The following is an 11,004-nucleotide window of genomic DNA, read 5'->3' as shown; positions in this document are numbered from 1 at the left end:
CTTTTGGGAAAACAGCACCATCTCGTGGACACAGGCAGAACTTCAGATTCATTTGTCAGTAAAAAGGTTTATTTACAAAAAAAGAAAAAGAAAGTTCAATTGTGAGAAATTGCTTAACGTAGTTTATTGTGGGACATAAATGAATGTGGCTTAATCTGTTTTCAATATGTTTACACAAGTTTAATCATCTTATTGGATCAGACTTATTGCAGCACCATCTAGTTTGTTAGCAAAACGTTTCAAATATTAATTGTAAGAAATAGCTTAATTGAGCGTTTTGTGGTAGATAGCCAAATGCAGCATTTTTTGTTGTTTTTTAATGTGTTTACTCAGTGGAGGTTGATTATTTTACATGTATCACAGATGTTTGTTTTTACATCATTTGGAACAACAACACAATGTCACTGTTCAAAATGACTTAATCCTGAAATCATTGTGAGGTTTATTTGCAAAAAGATAAATTGTGTTAGACAGCTTAATATGCCTAATTATAGTATAATGTACCTTAATTCAGTCAGTGGATGTTAATAATTGTCTTCCTTGTTGTCTATCTATCTTAGGAAGGACAAACATTTGGATGGTTTGTTTAAGATTACAAATAACAAACACTTACGCTCTTACTCTTTGGTGGACAATGGGAGTTTTGTCGGGGACTTTTCCAAAGTCGTTTCCTCTCAGCAGCTCTTTGTTGTAGGAATTGAAAAGCCTCAGCTCCGTGAAAACTACAAGTCCCACAATGCCCCGCGGCGCCTCGCATTCAAGTGGGAAAGTCACTAAAAAGACTTTCATTTTCGCTTTTTACGCTGAGTAACTGTGAGTATTTTTCCCGTCTTGCACGGCGTCGAGTTACACTGATATAAGCTCCCGTTTTTCTTCCCTTTTCCTTTCTTTTCCATTATCATTTTGTTAAAGCTAAAACTATTCAGAAGGTTTATTCACATAACTTTTCTTTTGCAGAGACGACATGGCTTCAATGGATATTCGCATGGAATCGAGGAAGCAGGTGAGCTGCTAGAAAATAAGAGTTTAAGATCCACACTTTTAGGCTCAGATTTCACTCCTGCACACCTGTCTGGTGTGGTGGTCACGGTCAGTGCGTGTTTTCATGGGCGGACAGACGATGAGCCTGATTTATAGTTCCGCGTTAAACGCCGTAGGCTCTGCGTTGGTGTAACGCGGAACCATAAATCAGCCTTGAGCAGGTGAAACGAGGACAGGCCTCAAAGCATCACACAGGTGGAATAAACCTGCTTCATACGGAGACACTTTCACTATTAAACTCAAACTGTGAACTTGTGTTTGCAGGTGGATGACTTCTGCCAAAAGCTCTCAAAGGAGGTAATTTCCTCAAATTTAGAAATAGTATCCAACTTCCTTGTTAGTCATATATTTTTATTTAATAGTGGGAACTGAATTGTTTTGTTTTTTACACAGGCAGAAGAGCTGGTTTCTAAGTTTTTCCCTCAGAAGATCGAAGGACTGCAGATGCTGCTGAAGGTAGGGAGACAGATTTGGACTAATAAACCCCCAACTTCCATCCGGTCAAGCTGTGTGTCCTGGTCTAAAGTACGTCTGTGGCATTGTATTTAATTTATTTTATTTTATTTGTCATAGTCGTCCTTCACCTGTGATGACCTGGCGTCTCTGAAGGCCCCGCTGGACATCCCCATCCCAGATCCAGCTAAAGAGGAGGCCAAGCGCAAGAAGAAGGAGGAGGTGGGTCCCACCATCCAAACACCTCAGGCACCAATGTCTACAAAATCTGGACCCCTCTCAGGAAATGCAGTTCCTTCAGATGTAGTTGTAAACAAGGGTTTTAAGTGTGTGATTGTGTTTAGATTACAAAATGTGAATAAGTTCAACAACAAGGAGCCTCTGGTCTTTATTACTTAACCTTTGCATTTCTCCAGAGCTCATGAATAGAGCCTTTCAGCCGGGGCGACCGAGCGCAAGGTTTTTATGCAGCATCACGGAGTAACCACTCTGGGACCGAGTCCCTGGTTACCGTGGCAACCAGTCACGGTTTTTAAGGGCTGTGAGTGGGCCTTTTTATATAGAGTCACATTTTAAAAATCTAGGGTGATGCCCATTCGTCAGATGTGAATGGTTTTACATATATCATTTTAATCATATACACATGATTACACATGACATATAGATGAAGGTCGACGTTAATATTGTAAGATTAGGAAGTAAAATGGGTTGGCAAAAGCTGATTAAGTTATGGGAGCTCGTTCAAAAGCTAATTTTAAGGCGTCCGGCTGGGAGTCGAATAAATTCTTCATTCAAAGAAAAAGCACAACTGCAAATTGTGTGCAAGATGCCCAGGAGAAGACCAGGTAGTGAGGACTGTTTCACCTGATGCTTCCTGTTGCAGAAGCAGGCCAAGGAGGGAAAGAAGGACAAGGACAAGGACAACGACAGTGACAAAGAGGATCAAGATTCAGGTAAATGGGAAGACTGAGATGATATAGACAAGAGTTTAAGCAAATTAATTCAGTTATATGAAGGAATACGATGATCCCAAGGAGTGATTTTCAAATATTTTACAGTAAAACTCACTGTACTACATTTGTTTCAATAAAGACCAAATGGATTACAAAAAATGTGGTTTTATCAACAAATTCTGCTTTGAAAAGGGAACTTCTGTAAAACAGCAATTCAGGTGTAGCGATGCAGCGATCCACGTTTTTTTTGAAAATTCTGATCTGATTTTTTTTAATATATATATATATATATATATATATATATATATATATATATGTATGTCAATTTTACTATTTCTTTCAAATTAATAGTTTATGTTAGTATATGATTTTACTTTAATCTGCATTATTACGTTGTGGCTCCACTTCTGCTTCCTCAAGCTTCACAAGCAGTTCCCTGCAGATGCAGACAAATCCACCATGTAGCTGTTTGTGCCGTAAAATTGATTCGTTTTTCTCCAAAAATGTTCCCAGATCAGGCATAATTTTCTTAATTGCCTGAAATTAGTTCACGTTTGCGACGTTATGCAAACTTCTGCTTGCTGCAGTTCGTCTGTCGCCAGACCGACTTCATAAACGATAGTGAGTCCAGTATCAGAGGAGAGTTATCTGTAATCTTCAGTTATAATATTTGTAATGACATGAAAGTGCAAAAACAGTTGAGAAAGTAAAAACATATCATTAATCAACCCTTTTAAATAAGTTAAAAACCAACGCTTCATCTGAACACGATGGACCAAGTAGTGCTTTTGTAGAAGTGAGACCATAAAGGTTTGTTGTTGCTGGCTTCCAGTATCAGATCACTTATGTCAGTATCAGCTTCCTGATGCCGATACTGGTTCGGTTCTACCTCTACTTGGATAAAGTCCTGCTCAGGAATATTTGAGTGATTTCGAGTGTTGGGGATGTTGTGTCCTGCAGGGCCTCCCTGCGGTCCCATCGGCAGCAACGAGCGGGTGGAGAGTCTCCTGCAGGAGGTCAAACCTGAGATCCAGATGCTGAAGGAGAAGCTGAACACGGTCAGTCGTCACTTCAAGTTATCATTGAAAAGTCGATCAAAAACAACCCTGCGCAATACAGTTGTACGGAAAGATGTTTAAATACGGCTCCGTGTGCTGGCAGGTGTCGATGTGGGTGCAGCTCCAGATTCCTAAGATTGAAGATGGCAACAACTTTGGAGTAGCTGTACAGGTCGGTAACGGTTGTAAAGCAGTGACATGTCTTAACTCTTTTGCCTGGAGTTAAGTTGACCATATTGGTTGGTGTCCAACAGGAGAAAGTGTTTGAGCTGCTGACCAACACGCGTACCAAGATCGAAGCGTTCCAGACTCAGATTTCAAAGTAAGAGCCCGCGTCCGTGCAGCTGTTGCCTCGTGGATCTTCACCCGCATTCATCTGACAAGCAGTCAATGCTGCTGTTGTAATAATAGTAGTAATAACATCTCTCACAATTTAATTGTTTCTAAATAAAAGCTCAGAGCTCAGTGGACACCCACTGCCGTTGTTCTGTCAAACACAATAACATAAAATTCAAGTACTAAAATTACTACGTACCGTCCCAAGGGGATAAATCACCACAAAAGCATTTACAAGTGTGAAATTCTGATCTTTTTATTTGTTTTCTGTACATCAGTACAGTCAGAGGGAAATGCAGCAAACAAAATTATAACTCTTAAGTTGAGAGGAGCGGTACGATGATCCTCCTCCGATGCATGAAAAGTTAAAACATTGAAATTTTAGCTCAACATTCGGCTTGTTCTGCTACATTTTAATCCTTTTTTTCTGACATGCAGTAAGGTTGATATCAATGAATGACTCCTGTCTCTCATCATATATTTATTTAATGCCAGATATTACAGCGAGAGAGGGGATGCTGTGGCCAAGGCCTCCAAACAAGCCCATGTGGTCAGTATCTTGTGTTATATGTTTTCATCAATGCTGTTTTTATTACATCAACATGAGAATGACAGTAAATTCAGGTAAAATGCATTGATTATGTGGCATGTGAATGAAACGGCTGGGTTAAACTGTTAGGACGTTGTTCTACATGCGACTCCCTGCTTGTAAAAATGCTTATGTTGTGCGCTCTTCTGCTACAGGGAGACTACAGACAGCTGGTGCATGAACTGGACCAGTATCAGTACTGCGAGCTCCGCCTCGTGGTCTTGGACATCCGCAACACATATGTAAGAACTGTACTGGCTGATGTAAATCACCTGTGTCTAATTCAGTGCACCGTCTTGTATAATCACAGGCTATATCTTGAGTATAGTGGTTTGCTACAACTGTGTCGGAGCAGCAGTGTAGTTACTTAATCTGCCGTCCTATCAGCTTGTGACTAAAAGGGATATTGGTCATAATAAGAGCCGAATACCTGCACGTTGCTCTTGTCCTCCATATTTTGTATTCCTGCTGCTGTCTGCCTGTGTGTCCCACTCACGGGGTGCGTTTCCATCTGCAGGCCGTGCTGTTCGACATCATTAACAAGAACTACGACAAGATTAAGAAGCCCAGAGGAGACGGGAAAGCTCTCATCTACTGAGACCGGAGCCGGGGCTCGCTGACAGGCTACATCTAGTGTAGTATGACACTCACTCCCACGAGAAACAGTTACCTGCTCTGAGGGAAAAAAAAAAAATGTTTTTCTTTCTGTGCTTGCATTTTGGTTCAGATTACAAATAAAGCAACATGATTCCTGTAAGTCTGCTGCTGTTTTACTTTTGAAAATGTTTTCACGAAGTGGCCCAGGCTACTGATACTGGTTGACGGCGTCTGTGGTGAAAAGCCCCTCTCCCGGTAGACCGGGCGACCACTGGCTCACTCTCAGCCGGTACCAGCCCTGGTAGAGCCCCCTCCAACCCAGGTAGCCCAGCGCACCCCCCAGCTGCTGGGAAGGCCATTTGGGGAAGTATGCGAGCAAACACAGAAGCAACACCATCCACACGGCGAGCAGAACCACACAGAGGAGGAATAGGACTCTCAGCGGGGCACCGGCCGTCCTCCTCAGGCCCTTTTCTTGGGCGAGGTGGCGGGCAAACACCGACATTTCCTCTGCAAGTAGCAGGCAGCACAGGCAGAGAATGAGCGTGTCCTGGGAGACCTCGTAGCCTCTCCACTGCATGTGGGCTCGGAGGCAGGAGGCCTTGGTCTGGTCTTCATGCAGGAGCAGCAGCGGTTGGGCGGGGGAGCCGGCGGCCTGGGGGTCCGGGGACGACGCCACGGGCTCGTAGCAGGTCCCCGACGCGTCCTCCAGGAGGGTCAGCAGGCGCTGGCACGCCCACCACAGCACGGCTCCCACCCCTATCCGGGACAGGTGGCGGAGGGACAGGGGGACGGAGCGACGCGCCGAGAAGGAGAGGAGGATGACGAAGGAGCCCGTGAGGAGGCAAGTCCAGCCCCAAGTGGACCTGAGAAACTTCCTGTGAGAGAGTTGAAGCAGAACATCAGTTACATGGAAATAAGACCTGATCACATTTCAGTGACGTAATCTAAACCAGATCTCTTATCAGGCCTAATGGACCCCCCCCCACCCTCCCCACTGTGGACACAACCGCTCTGCAAAACGCAGATAACGTTAGAGATTTAAGAAGTGGGGGTTTTGTTACAACAGAGGACCAGTTTAGGCTCACTGAAAATGTAAATGTACAACCCAAACTCCCATGAAAGTGACACTAAAAATGTAAATAAAAACCAAGTGCAGTGATTTGCAAGTCCTCGAAACCCATATTTTATTTACAAATCAAGCCGCCCTCCTACAAACTCAAACTTTATTTATTTATATAGCACCATTCATACATTAGGAATGTAACACATGGTGCTTTATAAGAAAAATAAAATAACAATCACAAACAGAATTTAAAACATCGCATATGACCCCACCCCCCACGCGCGCACACACTCATACTCATGTGCACACACACACACACACACACACACACACACACACACACACACACACACACACACACACAGTAAGTGGACCGGTGACATGGCTTAGGGTCCAGAAACCTCATCTGGGAAATAAGCAGGCCAGTTGCCAGAGTTTTGGGGGGAGAAAGTTGTCGGGCTGTGCTACAATAAAGAATCGTAGCTGCTCTTCAGTCCAGTTCATGGTGCATCACGTGTTACCAGTCGATGAAATCCTGGACCGCAGGCCAGTTCAGCTCCTACAAGTCTTTGTTTCTAATGTTTGCACCGTCTTGCTTAAAGATTCAAGACCTTCCCTGAAAAACATGCTGTCTGTTTTTGCAGTAGTTGTGGTTAAAGTCTCTTAGGGTCTTCCGTGATCTTCATTTTATGAAGCATCCTCCTTCGCACAATGGACCACAGAACAGAACCAGCCTTCTCCATCAGTTTGTTCAGTTTCTTTAAGGCATTGGGTCCAATGTGAATGAACTCTCCACAACAGACTCACAGAAGATGAACATCTTGCTACAAACGTTGAAGAGTCTAAGCTCCTTAAGAAGTAAAGTCGGCCTTGTCCTTTTACAACCAGCATCAGTGTTGGGTCTCCAGTCCAGTGTGCTGTCCAGGGGAACACCGAGGTATTTATACTCCTCCTCCACCACCTTCTTCTGTCTCAATCCCGGTCCTCTAAAAGCCAGAATCATCTCCTTTACCTTGTGCACACTCAAGATGATCAACACGGTCCACCGGTTCTCTGCATCGGGTCTCTTGCAGAGGTGTCAAAAGTATTCACATTCATTACTCAGGTAGAAGTATAGATACTAGAGTTTAAAAATACTCCTGTAGAAGTTGAAGTATCAACTCAAGTTTTTTACTCAAGTAAAAGTATAAAAGTACCAGTTTCAAAACTACTTAAAGTATAAAAGTAAAAGGGGGGAAAAAGCCATTAAGGACAAAAGCCATTGAAAATGAATGCATCTTAGTGTAATGCAAATATATTAAGGAACCATATATGTGTACTATTGAGCATTAACATGTGTTTCAGAGAGCAGCAGATATGATGACTAGTGTCCTATAAGTATTGTAATGGTGCAAAAAGTAAATCTTCAGAGGCATGTTATCATTTATCCTAACCTTTATTGGAATGTACATCCAAGTTTAGTTGCAGGAATCTGAGGGAACGGATGTAAGAACAAAACTGGACAAGAACATCTGAAACAACCACAACCAAATTCACTCTATCCGGATGGAGCAATTTTAACTGGATAGTTTTTTTTAAAGGCCGAAATGAAATAGAGTAACAAGGCTGTTTTTAAAATGTAAAAAGTACAGATAATTACGTGAAAATGTAAGGAGTAAAAGTAAAAAGTCGTCTGAAAAATAATTACTCCAGTGAAGTATAGATAACCAAAATTTCTACCTAAGTAAGGTAACGAAGTATTTGTACTTTGTTACTTGACACCTCTGGTCTCTTGTCCATCTCTGATTCCCCCCACAACTGCAGAGTCATCACAGTATTTCTGCAGATGGCAGGACTCCATCTGGACCTGCAGTCTTGTTCCAGTTCAGTTTCTTCTGTTGGGTCTTCACCTTCACCTGGGGGGGGGGGGGGGGGGGGGCAGCATCTCCTGATGTGGGAGGAAACAGTGATGGAGCAGCAGCAAGGTCCATGACGGAGGAGGGAGATGAGACGGTGGAGGGGTAACAGGGAAGCTGTGGGTCAAGGGAGGACATGTCCAACCTGCATCCACCTTTCAGCATTGCTGTTTCCTTTCCAGATGTGCAAGCTGCTCATTCCACCCCCCCTAACCATCAGAGATGCAGGATTTTGTGCTGATTACAAACTGGACGGTCCGTCTCTTTACTTTGGAAGAAATATTGTCCGTGGTTTCCAAAAAGAATTTTAAACTTGTACTCATTTGGCCACCGGACAGTTTTTCCGCTTTGCTGCAGGTCGTTTTAAATCAGCTTTGGCTCAGAGGAGACGGCGCTGTTTTTGGATGACGTTCTCGTTCAGCTTCTCTGAGCGATGGAGCTCTGACCTGCGTTGGCCGGACTGGGTTCACAGACACTGATTTCCAGAAGTGATGCAGGGGCCGAGCAGGGATTTTCACGACGGCTCCAGGGCTCAAAGCCCACAAGCATCCGGCACTGATCATCAGCTGCACACAGACTCTACATATCCTCATAATCTTTTGATTATATTTATACCTTAGTTGATGAGATGCTCAAACTCCTGACAGCTTTACACTTTTTATAAAAAGGGCTTCACAATTCCTGCACAGCTTTTTCCTTCTTTACTTCACAAAGACTTTAAAATGCATTTTATTTATACCCAGTGCCATCACTGACCTGTTGCCAGGTAACCCAGTCAAATGAATGTTTCCTCTGATATTTTCTTGCTGTCGAGATGTGACACTGCCACCAGCTTCAAAATTAGCTTAAATATATTTTCATTGAAACAATAAGACATTCAATTTTTATGATCTGTTATGAATGAAATATGAATTTATGAGACTTGCAAATATTGTATTGTTTTTATTCACACACAATCCAACTCTATTGGAATTACGGCTTGTAATAAATTATATGATTTGGTGGTAAAGGATGGTAAAGATGTAAAGACCATAAATTACAGGCTGTTAAATCCACTTCAGTCTTTTTAACTTCTAAAATCCACTTTATTGTATCATCAAAGTGGGAATGGTGATCCATTGGCAAGTGGTGTGATCTTTTTGAGATATATGCATATATAAAAGTGTGTTCAATAAGCTCACAAAGTGGGATTAGTGACATGATAAAAGAAAAAGATATTCCACTTTAGAAAAAATAAAATGGTTTATTCATGCTCAGCTTTTTAAGTGATGTTAAATGTAGCTCTCCGAAAATGTATTACTAAATAAAGCAACTAAAAACGGATTTTAAAAGCATTTCAGAAGAGCTTGTTGATACATCTGTTCTTAAAATATGTAAAGTCATACTCTTTTTGTCTTTACTGTATATAGGTCTACTCCTTCCAGACATAAAAGCTGCAGGTGAGACTGTTAAAGAGGGGTCCGTTCAGGACGGGACGGCAGCTGCTGAAAATCAACAACACTTTTTGATTTCCCCAAAATGTTAATAAATAAATAAATAGAGCACTGAAAGAGGAAAACCCAGAAAATGGTTGTCTGCAGCACAACCATTTTCCACAGCACTCACCTGTACAGGAAATTGTTGCCGTTTGCAAAGATGCTGTACTTGGAAACCCAGAAACTCAGCACAGGTCCAAACAGAACCAGACCGGACAGCATGAGGTGGAAGTGTCTCCGGGCCAGGCTGCTTCCTAAAACCCAGGCCAGCAGGTTGGTCACAAACTCCAGAGCGGCGTTCAGCGGCCTGAGGACGAATCTCCCAGAGGTCACCGCCGCTGCAGCTATCTTCTGCAGCTTCTCCACGTTCATTCCTGATAGCGGGCCGTTTGAGGAGTGTCCAGTCTTCGGATCCATGTGGATCCACTTATCCGTCTTCTGGAGTTACGGGTCAAGTTGAAATCCCGTTGGCGTCTCTGCCCTGGTGTTTTGTTCCTGATAAGACCCACCAGCCCCACTTCCTCACCGTCAGGCATGCAAAAGAGCACATGGGTTATAAAAATACAACCACTCTGTCCCCTTTGCCCTCCAGAACCCCTCCCCGTTCAGAACCCAGTCTGAAACGGGAGACGTGGTAATGCCTGCCTGTTGTAAATGGTCCCATTAGTTTCTACTCATCAATCCAACGCCAATGAATGTCTTCCATGAGAATTAGCAGGTTATGACACTGGAATGACTTGGCTTCAAGTCAAACTCTCAAATCAACATAACCAAGAACAATGAGGTGACGCAATGTAGTTCCACTGACATTTGCATGTGAAGAAAAATGTCCTTTCCCATAAAGAAGATTGTTCTTACATAAAATGGATCGCTTGGCTGCTTCTTCTTCTTCAGTCTCTCTACTCTTAAAAATTGCTGTTGGAGCCAAAACTAAATTAAGTCATCTACTGTTGCCAGTCATAGTTCGGCGCCACAAACAGCTGCGTTTCTCACAGCTCTTTCAGTCTTTTTTTATTTCCAGGCCGGAGCATTTTTGACCTTCTCTAATCTGCAGAGCCAAACTGACTAAATTTAGTCTTTCCATAGGGATTCATAGCCAGTAAAACCTGCATCCGGTTCTGCTTCCACCACAACAGGAATGTTCCAGTTCTGATAAATTAATACATTTCAGCGTCTCAGAAAGCAACGCCGGGGCTTTTTATAAGCATCAAATGTGTATGAAGTAGAATACTAGGTGTAAATGAAACCAGGCGCGCCAAAGAATCTCAGTCTAATTTTAGAGCTCTTACTGCTCTGCTGTCACAATGCCCTTCAGGCCACTTTGCTGTAGTTACTATGGAAGCCAATTGTCTGCTCCCTCACTGATACTGTTCTTGGCAGATGTAGTTACCATACGAGCTGGACAAATTGCATTTTAAAGGGAAAAAAAAAACAAAAAAAAAAGAACACCCACCTAGTTTCACAGTTTAAAAATGGATATTCAGCCGACGGTTCAAAACACTGACAGAGTTTAATTCGGTGTGGATAGATGAGAAATACCC

General features: G+C 42.8%; 2 protein-coding genes across 2 annotated transcripts; one reads left to right on the top strand and one right to left on the bottom strand.

Moving 5' to 3' along the window:
- Positions 1–745: 745 nt before the first annotated feature.
- On the top strand, positions 746–5,187 carry psme1 (proteasome activator subunit 1). The gene is made up of 12 exons (XM_061713936.1): positions 746–813; positions 958–1,003; positions 1,306–1,338; positions 1,435–1,497; positions 1,615–1,716; positions 2,378–2,447; positions 3,408–3,505; positions 3,609–3,677; positions 3,760–3,827; positions 4,337–4,391; positions 4,586–4,672; positions 4,948–5,187. Exons 2-12 carry the CDS (start codon positions 965–967, stop codon positions 5,026–5,028), a joined length of 765 nt encoding a protein of 254 aa, XP_061569920.1. The 5' UTR covers positions 746–813; positions 958–964; the 3' UTR covers positions 5,029–5,187.
- LOC133423661 (fat storage-inducing transmembrane protein 1) lies at positions 4,820–10,819 on the bottom strand. The gene is made up of 2 exons (XM_061713935.1): positions 9,594–10,819; positions 4,820–5,905 (listed from the first exon to the last, which is right to left on the bottom strand). The coding sequence occupies exons 1-2, from the start codon at positions 9,878–9,880 to the stop codon at positions 5,236–5,238; spliced, it is 957 nt and encodes a 318-aa protein (XP_061569919.1). The 5' UTR covers positions 9,881–10,819; the 3' UTR covers positions 4,820–5,235.
- Positions 10,820–11,004: the final 185 nt, after the last annotated feature.

This window comes from Cololabis saira, chromosome 22 (assembly GCF_033807715.1).
Source record: "Cololabis saira isolate AMF1-May2022 chromosome 22, fColSai1.1, whole genome shotgun sequence".
NCBI lineage: Eukaryota > Metazoa > Chordata > Actinopteri > Beloniformes > Belonidae > Cololabis > Cololabis saira.
This window is presented reverse-complemented; position numbering and strand designations above follow the sequence as displayed.